A 16,220-nucleotide genomic window follows, 5' to 3' on the forward strand; every position below is an offset into this window, starting at 1 on the left:
AACTTTTCTGGTACAATATCACTATAAATATCAATATCAAAAGAGCAAAAACAAACTGACATACTTTTACATTGACTACAGTGAATTTAAATGAAACCTTTCATTGAAATTTTTTTGATGGAAATGAGATTTTAAATACCTAGGGTTTTTTTTGGTTGAGACACATGATAAATATACATTAAGCATTTCAATTCAGGAAAGCCTGTAGATTTCAGGTCACCGCACATTTAGAGTAAGGAAATATATTTCAGAGAGGTTTTCTGACCATTTGAAGTTCAAGATCCAGAATATGGTCAATAACTGACTGGTGCATCTACTGGGAAATAAGCGCACACGAGGCTTAATGGCCTGATTACAGAGAAATCAGAATTCAACGATACAAAATAGGCAGCTTTTTTCTTCAGGCTCCAGGAACTAGGAGTTTACTCAGTCTTGGTTTTCTTGAAGGTGTTTGTGGTCATGGACTGCCTTTAGTGGACAACGCAGAGATTGTGTTATAGTAATATAAACCGATCAAACCTATTAAATTTAAAAGAATATAATCAGACCATGGGCCTATATTCCTCCGTTAATAATGAAGATGTAGCTTGATATTTCACTGTGGCCCAGCATGCAACTCAGGTTCTTCCCCCAGTCTCATGCATGCAGGCCCAGTACATGAAGATGATGGCAGGTGATCAGAATGAAGAGACATGATGCTGACCTGAATGGCCAAACACATAGACGTACACACACACACACCTCGTCGTCTGAACTGTCCTGAAAGCTGTTGGTGAATGAGGTGGTGAGTGACGTGGTCTTGGGCTCCAGATAGCAGAGGCACAGTGCCAGTGGGAAAGAAAGCGTAAGTGCATAGGGTACAGAAAAAGACGTAGACAGCAGAAAGAAGAAGATGAAAAGGAAGCAGGGCACGAGAGATGGTGATTTGATGGGCAGGAAGTGTTGGAAGCGCTCAGGCAGGAAGTTCATCTCAGACAGGTCAGGGAAACTCAGGTAGCCGTCTTCGTCCAGGAGAGACGACAGGTCTGGGAGGTGCAGTGAGAAGGAGAAAAGCGTTCCCCCCTTGGGCAGGTTCTGGTCTGAAATTTGCTTGCCCTTTGCTGGGCTTTCTGAGGCAGCGTGCTCAGAGCTGCTCCGTCTGCGTTTCCTCCTTCGCACTTTAGTGGAGGAGAGTGGTGAGGAAAGGGGTGTGTGTTTGGAGTCAGGAGGAGAGCACTGACGATGTGGGAGTGAGGACAAAAATCGAGAAAGGGTGGATGAGGCCAAAACGCCCATGGAATAGTGCAAATGGTAGTGTATGAACAAGTGAACCACACATGCATGAACATGAGTGTAGGATGAAAGAAAGGATAAAAAGAGAACAAGCTAATTAGACAAAAAGGTCAAATAGTGCACAGTATAAATTCAACAGGCATCAGAAATACCATGTAACATCTGATTCATAATACACCAGCAACACCTTAAATCTCGATCACAATATGTACTTTCACAGAGCTCAGCTACTTAAAAACCTCAGTGCTTAAAGGGCAACTCAAGCAGTTTTAATATAAGATCATGTCGATCATTTCTGATATTAATGGACAGGAAAATCAACAAAAAGCAAGTCTCTTAAAATTACAGTTTGTACAAAAAAAAAAAAAAATGTATTTACTTGTCCACTGGCCAGGGTGTTTAAAGTTACGGTGTTGTTTAAACATATACTATTTAACAGAACCATCCAAACAGATGAGGGAAGGAGGAGATTGTCTGAAAGTGTGGTTACCTTGGTAACAGGAGTGGGAGGGGCAGGCCCTGATGTCTCTGTAGCAGGAGTGCTTTCATCTTCTACTGCGTTTTCTTCCTCTGCCTTTTTCTCTGGCGTTACCGTGGTGATGAGGGTCCCTGTGGCAAAGGCTGGTTTAGAGTCTTCAATCAAATTGTCATCATTGGCCATGGCTGGTGCTGCAGAAAAGCGGTGTGAAAACAGTTAGACTGGCAAAAAGGCGAGAAAACTGTGAATTATAAATTGGACCTATACTGATTCCAAACGGACATTCGCAAAAAGTATGACCAAGCATCTGTGTTCACCTGTCGAATAAATATACAGGTATCATGTTACCTATATCTAGACTGCGAGTGGTGGTGAGCCGTTTGCTGGAGGAGCGCTGAAACTGTGGTGCACACCGAGAGATCTGGGAGCTGGCACGGCGCGCCTGTGTTTGTGTTCTACCGCTGTAGCGGAACTTGGAGCCCAGAGACAGAAACTTCTTGGCAGGAGGTTCAGGAGTCACCAATCTGCAGAAGAAGCAGGGAGCTATAATGGTTTTACCCAGAGACTAATTACCATAACCAATTCCTTCAATATTACCATAACTAATATCCTTCATATGTGCTTGATCTTTTCTTTGTACTGACCTGAAAAACGTGTGATGTTCCACACACACTTTCCACAGCCTCTTTGCTGCTTTGTGATTAGGAAGTTTGAAACCAATGGTGCTCTCGAACTGCTCCAACTACAAGGAAAAAAAAAGAAAAAAGAAAGACGCATCTGTTGATTAGAGGAAATTGCTGACTAGATATAGTTCCGGTAAGACAAATAAGTCAGAACTAGATATAGTTCCGGTAAGTCAGAAATCTCAGTCATTTCATAACATCATCACGTGCCAAGTGTTTCACCTCTCCAGGGCGTATCTTGATATAGAAGCTGTTTCGCTTGTAGGATATTTTGAGGATTTTGGGCCAGGCAAATCGATTAATGCGCAGTCGGTCTCTGTAGATGAGAAGGCCACTGCTGCACACCCCTAACATAATCTCCACTCCCTCCGAATCCTGAACAGAGAAAAACAAATGGAGGATGACGAGGGTGTAGAAGGAAAAGGAATTAAAGGACTAGAACAACTAGAGCAGATTGAAACAGAAATCTAGTGGGGAATGTACAGAGGAATGAGCATAAATCACTAAAATGACCTACACCATTAAAACACAGGAGGGAAAGTGCGATAGAGAGCACAAAAGAGAAACACAGAAAGTGACTGATGAGTTACCGCAGCACAAACTCAGCAACAGTGGGGGAGGATCCAGACTAATTAGCAGGCATTAAAAATGAAAGAAAAAAAAAAGGGAATGTGGCAAATGTGATCAACATAAAATCATTAATCTTGATAACATACCACTGAACTGTATAAATAATTATGAGTCAGACATAAGAATTATAAGATTTACAGGCTGGATGACTAATGCAGAGAGAAGAAAAAAAAAAAAAAAAAAAAAAAAAAAAAAAAAAAAAGAGGGAAAATCCTGCACAGCACTGCAATGCAGCATGTTGTGAAGAAGTTCTCTCTATTCAGTAGCATGCTCATGCAGAGAAAACAGACACGAGATGATGCACACACATTTACTCACATGAACACGCTGAACCAAGAGTCGTGTGCACAGAAGACGTTCATAATGCTAACCACGTCACATGAGAATGCTCAGGAATAATGTGATGAAATAACTAGACATTACACACGCAGACATGCGTGAACATACGCACAAGACACAGCATCTTACCTCTTCCTTAGCTAGACCTAAGCACTCAGAGAGCTTCCCTACCAACTACGCCATCGATGAGCAGAGAAGGGGGGGGGGGGGGAGAGGAGGAGAGAGCTGAGGCAAGAGCAGCACTGAAAAGGGAGGTGCATTTACATTCAGGAGGGAACACTAGAGCGATAAAGCTAGAGGCATTGCATCCCCCCTTGCACTCATCCTTGATTTTATATATTCTCTTTGCCCACAGGACAGAACATTACATAGAGCATTGCCATCAAAATAAATTTAATTTTTAAATATATATATAAAAGATTTTATGAACACTCCAATGAATATGTCTAATATTTTCAGCTTGTGCATTTATTAATTTGCAAAAGTAACTAAGCAATATATTTCATTCCTCTACGGCCTCTCCACATGCTTTTAAACAGAGTTGTATTCCCGCAGGTCCTTATATTGTTCTTTCCCATGAGACCAGCAGTACTTGTGTCCGTATTAGTAAGATTTCATACAGAACTAAAGCAGAGACCAGCGTGCTGCACTAAATCAGCAGCAGACCAGCGGATGGCAAAAGCAGTGTCGGTGCAGCGGCTTTAAGATACACAGCATCCACACAGAGAGCATATTAATTTCCAAAATCCCAAAACAAACACAGCCAATATACAGCCATGTTAGTTATTTGGACTGCCATTAGATGGTGCTACAATCCCAACAGCAGCCACAGACTGAATGTACTGTATTTGTCGTCACATGCAATATTTATTTTTTCTTTAACATGACAGAATTCTGGAAGAACAAGTAACAAAGCCTAAAAAGGCTACACTCAAGGACACTTTGGGCAAAAATAATTATGGTAATAAATAACAATGATAATGTTGTTGTTGGTGATTTAATTAAACAGAAAAGGAAATATTTCTCCACCTTACTGACGAGTCACTGCTATCTGATATTTTTGGTACATATTGTTTATGAAAATCTCAGAACAGAATCTCAGAGTCTCTCCGTGTTCCCTGAATGCTAATTTTAAATGTTTTTAATGAAGTCAAGTTGTATTTTATGTTACCTTTATGCAGGGTTTATAACTGTTAGCTGACTTTGGGAGTTAAGGATGGGTTCAAATAAATATAAAAAAAAGAAAAGGAAAAAAAAAAAAGAAAAAAAAGGTATTGACTCTGAAACACTGGTCCAAAAATGACGCGCTCAGACCAAACACTGCCCTAAACAGCCTTAAGGTTTTCTCTCACTTCTTACCTTTGCATGATGCAGATCTACTCCATACATTGAAAGCTTCTTAGCATTCTCCAGAAACAGCATCTCCGCCTCAGCAGGACTCATTCCTCTGTAAAGAAAGACAAAAAGAGCAAGCGTGAGACTAAACTGCGGAATAATATCCTTATTCAGAAAATAAAAGAAACAAAAACCATGAGATGAATACAGTAAATGTTCCTAAAATTAGGGGCAAGGAGTTGCCTTTGTCAGGGGTCTGAGAGGTTAAGATGATAAATCAGTAAAACAACTCAAACTGTTGTAACAGCTAACAACGAATCTACTCAACACACACTACTCACTTGTGTGAGAATTTTATAGACTCAGAACAAAGCTGTAATGTGCAGATGGAGATGAGAATACAATAAAAGCTTCAGTGTGACTTTTATGCATTGATGAATGAATAAAAAAGGGCTTATTTTTCCAGTTAATGAGAAAAAGCTTACATGCTGCTATGAAAAGATCTCCAGTTTAAACAATCAAAAGAACGGATCTCGTGCAATTCGTGTTACTGCTGTAAGTCTGAAATATATTCTGCTTATATAATGAAAAGCATCTAAAAAGGGGATAGATGCATTTAAGCATATTGGAATCCACACACAATACACAGATGGTTCTTGTATACAGTATAGTCATTGTCTCACTTTAAACAGATTTACTGTCTACAGGTAAAGTCAAGATGATTGTACTATAGAGAGTTCTGCTCACTTGTAGTGGCGATGCAGGTCCATGACCTTCTCCTCCAGCTCTTTGGTCTGGTTGGGAGCGAAGCGGAGGTCGCTGATGTAATCGTTAGCCAGCTCATCAGGGTCGTAGTCTCCCAGCTCAGACTGGGCGATGTATGAACCCAGGAGAGAATGAGTGACAAAGGAGCATGGCAAACGGCCCGACACGACATCGTCTCTTAGCTGAAGACATAGGTAGTACCTGACCGAGAGAAAGAATTTTCATGATGCCTTGGTGTAATCATGTCAATATCTGGGTTTTCCGACACACGACATATACGACGTGGCAGCAGAATAGTGATGCCAAACAAAGAGATTAATAAAAGCAAAAAGGTTGCGAGACACAAGAATATGAGCAATGTTTTCAGAATGTCATTTATCTGGATATACTGGAGCACTGTTAATTGCTCCATGCAGAAGTAAAGCTAAATAAATAAACTACTTGGGAAAGAGGAACTTGCAGTTTCTTGGTAACATTATAGTTTCTCAGAACTTCAAGTGGAGTTATCTAGCTGTTTGAATGCAAGTGACAACAGGAAGCAACTTGTTTCAAAAGTTATTACACAACAATAAATGTCACTATGGGGGTGGGTTGCAGTTATTGGAAAATAAATCAACACGCCAATAGTGGTGTGACCTTGCCTGTTTTTTGGTGTATGTTTGGCATAAACATCTATAACAGCATGACTTGACATGTTGGATTCCTTACTTAATATCATTTTCTCATACAGGCTTCAATTAAAAATCTGTGTTAAAGTGCTAAAGGGAACCAAGCAGAGAATGTGATCAAGCATGTTTGTGGAAATCTTATGACGCTTCATGTGAATTTATGTTTCCATCCCAAAGAAACAAGCCGTAGTGGAAGCAAACACTGAATTCTGTTGACTCTTACCGGCTGATATCTTCAGACAGCTGAGATGGATCGGGGGGATAAAACTTCACATTAAACCCAAAGTTCCAGGGACCAGCTAATGCACACAGACACACACACAAACACACACAGTGTTCAGAACACAAAGACATGGTGTGAAAAAAGAAAAAAAAAAATTTATATAAGCTTCATATAAAGGAATATATAAAGGAAACATACTTCTAATTTGTTTCTTCAGTTCTTTCAAAGGGTCCATCCAGTTCTGGAAAGAAACCACATAAAGGAAGTACAATTTAATTAGAATGTCATAAATAAGGGTGATACTAAGGGTTTGAAAGCATATGGTACCTTCTGATGTTCTGCGTCACGGTACGTGAGCCCAAAGTAGTCCTTCTCCATAAGGTTGAGGTGGTCACATACTTTATCAAACAGGACCTGGCCTTTGGCTTTCTTCTGTTGATGAAAATGCAGAATAGAAAATGTTGTTGCTAAACAAATGTTAGTGTGGCATAAGATTTATTTGCAAAGTCAGATTGTTATATATGGCACAATAAGGTAAAGCCATGATTAGGGTGGTTTGGTGGTTTTACTGGCTGAACAAACACTTTGAGGTTTCAAAGACGGAGACAAACGGCTTGGTGCACTATAAACACGTCTAGTTCGATTCGCAGTAATGTCTTGCAAATAGTTTCTGCAAGCCAGTTACTTACTCCGACAGCCTCATCGAATGGCATTACCGTGTCGTGTTAAAACAATCCGTTCTGCTGCAAAGCTGATTGCAAATTAAAATTAAACAGAGCTGTCGTGCACTTGAAGCCTTCAACACCCACAACAGAGCAAAAACTCTACTAGATTCTACTTCTTTAAATTAGACCTAGAATGAAAGTAATAAGCAGTGCTATGATGATTTACACATGCTTTAGATTATGCAGCATGTAATTTTGCAAGCTGTAATTTTGGATAGCAGTGGTTGAAAGGCATCGGGAAAGGAAAACCCCAACACTTGGCAGCTCTGGCAGCTTACTGCCTGTATGTACTCACTGTGCCAAACTTCTAACATCACACACAATCCTCAATGTCTCTTGTACATCAAATCTTAACATGAATACCCCCCCCCCCATTAAAGAATCTGAACACTTGTAATGTAAGGAAGAGCTGTAATAATTCACATGGATATAAAAATAAACACACTGTCTAGAATTGTACAAGCAAAATGCTCTGATCCTTTCATCATTACAGGTAGGCCATCGGTTCATCTCTCAACTGCAAGCCAAAACACAGCAACTAAAATAACAAATCACTTCCTAAAAAAATCTGACACTCAGAGCCCTGCAAATATGCAGTAATCTCAAGCCTGTGACATTCTTTAGTGTCAGGCTCCAGTAATCCAGCCTGAAACTAAAGGAAGAGAATTAGGAAATGGTTGACAAACACATTAGAAGCCCTTCTGCATCAGAATCCTTTTAAAGAACAGAAAGCCAAACATCTTGTGGAGGTTAGTGGATTTTCCTGCTTACTCGATTCAAGAAACTTTACCATATCATCAGTTACATACATCACTGTAGTAAATGAGGATAAAACAAGTGTATAAATATAAAGCAAAACCAAAATCATCACCTTCTGACCAATCTGCATTCAAGAACCGATTTGTTTAATATCATCACGATCATTTCTGGTTCTTGTTACTAGTCAGAGGTCCACTTTAGCCACACCCACTGCTCCACCCACCTCCACAGTGCAGGTGTAGTCAGTGCCATCCAACAGCGTGATCCTGCACTCCATGGTGTTTAACTGGTGCGGTCCAGGAAAGTTTCCTGCTTAAAGACTCCTGGGATATTCAGACCGCTTCACTACACTGCTGAAAAGACAAAATGGTTGATAGGTTGTAAAAGATAGTTGTAAAGACAAGTATAAATGATAAAAGAATAGACCTCAGAACGAGTGTTCAAAAATTAGGTTCCTTTCTGCTAACACCTTCATCGATGATTCCATTAGCAAATACGGCACAAAAGGGATGTATAATAAACATCGGTGTGTACTTTCAGTGGCTGGAATAATAAAATCCCTCCTGGTAAATCCACTAAAATGTGACATTCAATTACATAGAGAAATTTAGGAAAACTGGCTTATAAAGGCATTTCAAAAGTACATCAATGTTTTATTTCCAGGGGCATTACATCCAGAGTCTGTAATCGAACTGTAAATCTTTGCTGAAGTAAATTAGTTTCAGTCAAAAACACACGTCGCTTTAAAAGGCATGCCACCAGTGTGAGTCAGTGAGAGTCAAAATGACACATTTTGCAAATTTATTTTTACAGATCAATGGCTCCAGAACTACATAATAAGCCAAAAGCAGTGAAAATATACAGATGACCCGAATTTGATTCTAATAACATGCTGAATTAATTCGGCTCTATTACAGAGGCTGGTTTACTTAAAAACAAAGGCAATAGGAATGGACAGCTTAGAGGAACGCAACAAATCATAATGAACAACTTGGTTGTATGGGAAAGAACAGACATGGGGATGAGAGTTGGTATGTGGGAAATCATATTTGTAGAGTAATGAGCTGTACTATTGTGTCATACAGTGAATGTGAAGCATCTAGGGAAAATGGCTTTCCATTTCAATGGCTGTAATGAATGTTTTTTTTCTGTACTTTATGGAAACAAATGATACTTTTCTAAAAGCTTGACAGTTAAACTCAGATTTATTACCGCCTTAAGTACTATTCTAGAGCTGTAGTCTATCTTCCCTTAACAGGCTTTTATATTCTCATGCCAGCAGGCGCATCACCACTAATCCCGTTTAACCTCAATCTTTTCAGCTACAGAATAGGTGAAAGGCTGGATCTCTTGAAATATTTGCCAAGTCCTTAAGGAATGAGGATTTGGTGATGGATATTGTGTGAAATGTCTCCTTAAATCCCCACAAACCTCAGAAACTGCTGCTGGCAAAAAGACTGGCTTTCTGGTTGCATTACATCACTTCCCCATGCAAGCCATCTGTAACTACTCACACAATGCCACCTGAGAAGAAAGTCTAGATCTTTAGCTATATTTACGATTACAGCAGTGGGGATAAATCACAGTTTTGGAAATAAATAACATCTCTCCTGCTCTGTGGTGTTTTCTTTCCCATTGTTTGGAGAATCTATATTTCATTTACATTTCATTTACTCATTTCGGCTGATGCTTGAATCCAGATGAGGATCTAACAGAGATATCTTCAGATCAATAGTCCATAGCTATAACTGCTGAGCTCCTTATAACTGGATTCTGAGTGCCTAGTTTGTAACGAGTATTGTACGTGTGTGTGGTCAAAATTGCGTCATCACCTATCGCTCCTGGAATACTTGATGGACGATGAGCTTGGGACAGCTGGAGCTGTTGGTTATGATTGCGACTCTGCCTGCCTGCTGTATCCCAGTCTGCATCAGCAGTCATGGCATTTCACACTGTAATTAACACAGATAGGATGTTTTCCAGTCTTTGAAAAGCACTCAAATCAACCAATAACTTCCATCCATCAACATTACTTCATTGTGTATACACATAAGAAAGAGACACATTTCTGAAATGTCACAGTCACAATAAGCGATTCACTTTATACATTTTCACCAGCAAATGAACCTCTCTCTACAATGCTCTAATAAATAATGCACATGTTTCAATGACAGTGTTTATTTACTATTAATTATTGCTTTGGTGTCTTCCTATGAAAATTGCGAAAAAAACGAATGGCTGAATGGCTAAAACATTGCGAGCTAACTACGATTTATGAGAACTAATTTATGAAGCTTGAGATAAGATGCAGATGTTTTTAAAAAAAAAAAAAAAAAAAAGATTCTCCTGCGAGGAACTCAGAACAATCTTTAAATACAATTTGTTCCACTTCAGACTTTTTAATGCTAGAATGAATAGACAGAGAGATAGAGAGAGAAAGAGAAGAACATTTTCCTTAAAATAGGGGAAAAACTCAATACACTATGATTTATGTGCCTTTTCAGATAATACTAGCTTGTTAAATCAGCTTTCTTTCCAGAAACACCAAATCTGCATTAGTTTGTGACTTACTCGGAGTACAATACAAGGCACAATGCTGATCTTCCTGTTACACAGGAACACATCCATGTCTAATGTATCAATAACGCAGGCTAACAAAAAGCATTTTCACGCTTCAAATCTCAAGGAGAATGAAAACTGCACTCTAAACGCTGGCAAACGTCTGTAAAAGCTGCGATAGAGTTAAAGTGAAACTATTCATACTGGAACAGGCATCTCGTTAACCAAACACTTTAACAAACACATCTTTTAACAGTGAGGAACACTAGCAGCAGTTATGCACACAGTGGAGACTCTAAAAGCAAAGAGAAAATGCAGAGTGAATAATTCTCTTTTCCCTCCCTCCCTTCATCCATCCATCCATCCATCCATCCATCCATCTCCCTCACACACACACGGCTCTATTTATTTTAGCCGAGTTTAAACACGAGTCTAGGGGTTCAGGGCAGCTCATTGGCACACATGTAGTCAGGACAGGATCTCTGAGCTGAAGGATTCCGAGATCGGGGTGGGAATGTCAACACAAGGCCAAGCTACACAAAATGGTCACTACTGGGTTAAAGAGCATTTCAGAAAAAGTGTAAAAGAAAATTACTATAGGTCCCAAAACATAAGGGAGACCAATGCAACAGCAAATGTAAGTATAAAAACTGATAATGTGTACAATTCTAATAAATAACAATTATAATTTATGGCAAACTGCTGTGGAATTAGAGAAACAGAACACTACAGCATGTGTGGCTCCCGAAATATACTGTAACTCTACTTTGTGTTTCATTACAGCACACCGCTCAACCGGGGAAGGTCAAAACCATCACAACGTCTAAGACCTATAAAGCCATGCAAATTTGTGCTGCTTTCTGAACTGTTTGAGAAGATGGAGTGTCCTAACACATTCGTAGGAGAGACCTAACTGTCCCCCTACATATGCAGGATCTCACAGTCACCCATGATTGGCTACTGTCACTTTGACATGGGAACGACAGAATACCATCCCTCCCACCAGTCTCAGCAGGATACAAACTTGATCTCCAGATGATAGCATGACTCCTACACCATTTAACTCCTTTCATACACCAAAAGCTCTTCCCCCTCCATTTGGTTTCAGTGTATTACTCCATACGTAATGAGCTCATTCAAGTGGACATAACCTAAGTAGGTCAGAATGAATCACAAGGCAGAAAAATAGGGTATGGAGAGGGAGAGAGAGAGAGAGTGTATGGTGGAAAGGACAAAAAGGTCACTCAGTCAGAGTAATGTGTATGGACATGAAGATATAAAACTACAACTGTACAAGATATAATTTCAAGTGTTCGCGGTCTGTTTTTATGAATCAAACTCAAACCCGACCCCCCCCCCATCCTTCCTGGCTTTGTTGAATATTTTCTGCAGCATCCATTAATAATTACAGAGCACTCACGCTAGTTACCAGAGAAACACCATGTTGTTATAGTAACTCACGTTTTTGCACTTAATCCAAATCCATCCATGAACATTAGATCATTAAAAAAAATAATAATAAAAAATTAACAAATTGTAAATAAGATTCAAAGAGAAAAGACATCCTAAAGCCAGATCTAAACATAGACAAACAATGCTAGAAATCATTTCATCCATTAGCTCATCAAAGAGTGATGATCACTCCTGGCAGAACGCTGCTGGCTGCTGAATCAGCGCTAATTGGCATCGTGTCCCTGGGGACAAATCGACACTGGAACATCGGTCAGAGTTACTGTGCAAATTTTATGCCAGTTTGCCATAGAATCCATGCTGCTAAAATAAGCCTGGTGTGGATCATAATGTAGAGAGTGGGATGGAAGGAAGTAAGGAGTCCAGAAAGCATTTGTATGCTTGTATTTTCCAAGTACATCTGGAAATGTGCGTGTGTTCCTCTAAAATTAGTAAGGTGTCAAGTGAATTACAGGGCTTCTGTGGCTCACAAAGATCCATTTCAGCTCCACCAATCCTAAAACAAATCAGTCTTACAAAATAAACTGAAGAAATACAGAAATTAATAACTTTCCAACTTTCCAACATGAAATATGATCTGTAAGGAGATTAAAATTTTGTATTGAAGAAAAAAAAAAACAATTATTACAGTTTCATTACACAGTTCTGATTGAAATAACTACTTCTTGAGAATTATCCAGTGTTTTGTGTCTCAGATGTTGTAAATGACAAGTGTCAATCTTTGTACAAACGCATAAAGCATGGAACAGAAGAGAGACAAAGCTGCTGGTTTATCCCCCGGCTTCTCATTCACCATGAACACTCACTCTTCTGAATAGCAGCCATGTACGCGAGGTCAAAAGGTCATGCGGCTGTTGCAGAAAAATGCTATCCGGCCACACAAAAATGGCAATTATTTATGTTGCTCAGTGGCAGGCACAGGAAGCCATGTTACACAATGTGTGAGTTGTTAGTTACATGTCTGTGTGTAAGCGTAACTCATAACCTGATATACAGGACTATTCTAGTTATGTAAATCACCAATTCATGCTTAAGTTTTACAAACAGAAAGATTATTATAACAGGACCACAAATGTTTTCTGAAGGCATTAACACCATTGTCACAAAACAATCTATCCTGTATGCCAGATGCTTAAGTCTCCTTTTAAAATGGATTAAACTCTGTATAATAGTTCAGATTAACCATCAGGGAATAACTGTGCCCGTTCTGCCAACTGAATATACGTGACCTCTGACACCGAGCTGGATAAAGTGATTCATCACAAGCTGTTTGATCCACAACCACAAAGACTCATCGAATTAAATCAATATTTATGATTTTGATGCACCAATCAAAAACCACATCCTTGGGAGGAGAATTGCTGATGTTCCATGTTCCTGTGGAAGTGGGTCTGTCTCTCTCACCATCTTCCTGAAAACTGTTGATTTTAGGATGTTTCGTAATGACGTTTTTCATGACCTCATTTACCCCCCCCCCCCCATCACTAGGAATATTGACAGACAACGCAGATCTCGCACATGAACACAAGACGCAACACGTCTTTGCTTCAACCACTGCGTAAACAGACAGCTTGTGTGTACACAATTAGAGACATACTGATCCAATACCTGATATACAAAGTTTGATATCATGAAGTGTCCTGTTAACTATGCAAATGTGTAAATCTTTTATCCTGAATGATTTTCAGGTTTTATTCCAGGCATGATTTTACTGTTTTGAACCAAAAAAAGTAAAATCTCAAGGTCAAGCTCTCAAGTCAAGCTCAGCATAAGATGTGATATGCTTTTTGTGCCATTGCTGTTCAAGACAGTTGATCACAAAATGTCTGTTTATTTATTAAAATCTGTCACTGCTGCGACGAGGCTTGTTAGAGGATTACAAGAAAGTCAAGTCATCTAGGAATACGATAATAACGATGACAAACAATAAACTAAACATTTTATACAGAAAGGGGAAAAATCCTTTTTAACTTCAATTCTTTAAAGAATGTTTCTGTTTATCTGATGAGGTAAGGAGAATCAATTTCTTTCATCACAGGTCTACAGTTAAAAGATCTTCGGTGTATAACTTGTCAATAAAATGATATTTTTCATGTCATCATCTTATACAAAGTGAAAACAATAAATAATAATAATAATAATAATAATAATAATAATAATAATCTCACAAGACTGATGACATGGCACAGTGTAAGGGCGTAAAACCTAAACTTTAATACTTATGTACCGGGATTGAGGGTTGGGATGTTCCCTTTTGTGCAGTTGTGTCTATTTTGGTGACCTCATAGGAGAGTAAAAGAAAAGGTGAAAATTGAAAACAACAAATATGCAAATGTGAAGTGCGCATGCGCGCTTTAGCCCTTTCATAATAACGGTGATGTACGTTGAACGTAGTATTCAATAAAGTCACCTAAAGTGCAAACGGTGACCTGCTGTTGGATTCTCACGCATTGTAGGCAACTTGGCACACGACCAATACAACATACGTGTGTTGTTTTACCCAATAAAACGGCATTAAGCACAAAATGAGCAGTTAAACGCCATTACATTATATAACGGTACGAGAGCTAAAAATCAGCAACTTCTTTATTCACAAAGGCTGTCTAACAAATCACAGAATTCGCTTCAGGTTTCAGATATTGATACTGAAATATTTCTAAAGGCGATTTTTAACTAAAAATTAAATAAAATGCAGCACGCGCACAAACAGAAAAAAACAAACAGTTAGCTTAGCTTTACGTTTGGATCAAAAACAAGCCGCTACACGCTACTACAGACACTTAACACTTCACACACACACACCCACCCACCAGAGAGCACACCTTCAATACACGGCGGTTTAGTTACGGTAAATATTGACATTACCGAGAATTCGGTGTCCGGTCACAGAGCCACAGCCAGCGGTTCGGTTTACATTGAGTGAGACCGCCTTATCAAACGCGCACGAGCTCCAGATGGTGTGCGCGAGATGTAGCGTAGTGACGCAAATACTCCAGCCAATCACAGCGCGCCATACAACGTCAGAGGCGCCGCGCGAAAAGAACGCGGAAGCGCGAAAACTAAGCGTACACGCGTGCGTCAGCAGCATTAAACTATCCGTGTTGATCCATACGGTTCCTCTAAACACCACGAACAAAACCTGGTAACATTAGATGCCTACTAGTGCTTGCACCTACTGAAAGGTTGTCAATAAATTAGTATATATTATATATATATAAGTTTACACTCCCACTAATCTAAATCCAGGTTTGGACGTCTTTAATGATTAGTGCATTTTAAAACCAAACTTAAGAGACACACACAGACAGACAGACAGACAGACAGACAGACAGACAGACAGACAGACAGACAGACACTAGAGGCTGACATTTTTTCGGGATTCCCGCAGGTCACGACTGGGGAAACAAAATCACTATTAATCACGTGACTGGAACGGGACAGGAAAAAAATGTCAGCGGGAGTGGGCGGGACCGGGAATACACAAATATACCTTTGATAAAAAATAAAAATATAATCTGTTTGCTTTGGTATGGCTGGTTAAATGAATGACGTGCTCCACACACCCGTGACAGTTAGTGGCAGTAATGCACCAAGTTGGTATGCCAACTAGAGGCTGACCTTTTTTTCGGGATTCCCGCGGGTCACGGGAAAAACACGGGAGTGGGAGGGAATGGGAGTCATTCTTCTGGTATTGGGACGGGATGGGATTTTCCCCCAGTTTTTTTTTTTTTTTTTTTTGTGGGATTGGGATGGGAATTTTTTTTTGGAGTAGGAAGGGAGAGGTTTGAAAATCCACTTCCGTCTCACCCTCTAACACACACAGAGACACAGACAGACAGACACACACACACACCACTCTGTGTCTGTGTCTCTCTCTCTGTGTGTGTGTGTGTGTGTGTGTTAGAGGGTGAGACGGTAGTGGATTTTCAAACCTCTCCCGTCCCACTCCAAAAAAAAAAAAAAAATCCCCAGACACACACACAGACACACAGACAGAGACAGACATACTCACACAGAGAGAATTTCTTTCAGGAAGTGAAACCGACTTTACTCACCCTCAAGTGTTAATGCAGCAGTTTCTGAACACAAAGCTTAGCTATTTTTAAAACAGGTTAAAGTTGTAACAGACAACAATTAGACATTTGGACAAAGTGGTCATTAGGCAAGGTTGTAGGATCTGTTTTCGTTCTACCGTGCCTTGTCAAAACAGATTTGGAAGACATGTCTTGACAATCCATGTGTACAGTAATAACAGTATACTGTGCGAGTGACAAACAGCATGATGCCTACCCTCCTTCCTACACTGCTGCTATG

At 39.6% G+C, this 16,220-nt stretch overlaps 1 protein-coding gene across 20 annotated transcripts in view; it reads right to left on the bottom strand.

The window, feature by feature from the left end:
* The window catches only part of LOC113645174 (band 4.1-like protein 3), a 31,345-nt gene that overhangs the window by 10,021 nt on the left and 5,104 nt on the right, over nucleotides 1-16,220 (bottom strand). For 3 of the 20 annotated variants that reach the window (XM_027150554.2, XM_047806284.1, XM_047806271.1), the window contains exons 1-13: nucleotides 14,772-14,916; nucleotides 9,710-9,829; nucleotides 8,101-8,230; nucleotides 6,721-6,825; nucleotides 6,592-6,634; nucleotides 6,394-6,469; nucleotides 5,485-5,703; nucleotides 4,762-4,849; nucleotides 2,644-2,808; nucleotides 2,395-2,492; nucleotides 2,099-2,274; nucleotides 1,763-1,941; nucleotides 742-1,215 (exon numbers count right to left, since the gene is read on the bottom strand). In XM_027150554.2, coding sequence (XP_027006355.1) covers nucleotides 742-1,215; nucleotides 1,763-1,941; nucleotides 2,099-2,274; nucleotides 2,395-2,492; nucleotides 2,644-2,808; nucleotides 4,762-4,849; nucleotides 5,485-5,703; nucleotides 6,394-6,469; nucleotides 6,592-6,634; nucleotides 6,721-6,825; nucleotides 8,101-8,154 — 1,677 coding nt within the window. In that variant the 5' untranslated portion in view covers nucleotides 8,155-8,230; nucleotides 9,710-9,829; nucleotides 14,772-14,916. Of the gene's footprint in view, nucleotides 1-741; nucleotides 1,216-1,762; nucleotides 1,942-2,098; nucleotides 2,275-2,394; nucleotides 2,493-2,643; nucleotides 2,809-4,761; nucleotides 4,850-5,484; nucleotides 5,704-6,393; nucleotides 6,470-6,591; nucleotides 6,635-6,720; nucleotides 6,826-7,989; nucleotides 8,231-9,709; nucleotides 9,830-14,716; nucleotides 14,734-14,771; nucleotides 14,917-16,220 lie in introns of those variants that run through there. The other 17 variants (XM_047806275.1, XM_047806273.1, XM_047806267.1 and 14 more) reach the window with 13 other exon arrangements.

This window comes from Tachysurus fulvidraco, chromosome 22, assembly GCF_022655615.1.
Source record: "Tachysurus fulvidraco isolate hzauxx_2018 chromosome 22, HZAU_PFXX_2.0, whole genome shotgun sequence".
NCBI lineage: Eukaryota > Metazoa > Chordata > Actinopteri > Siluriformes > Bagridae > Tachysurus > Tachysurus fulvidraco.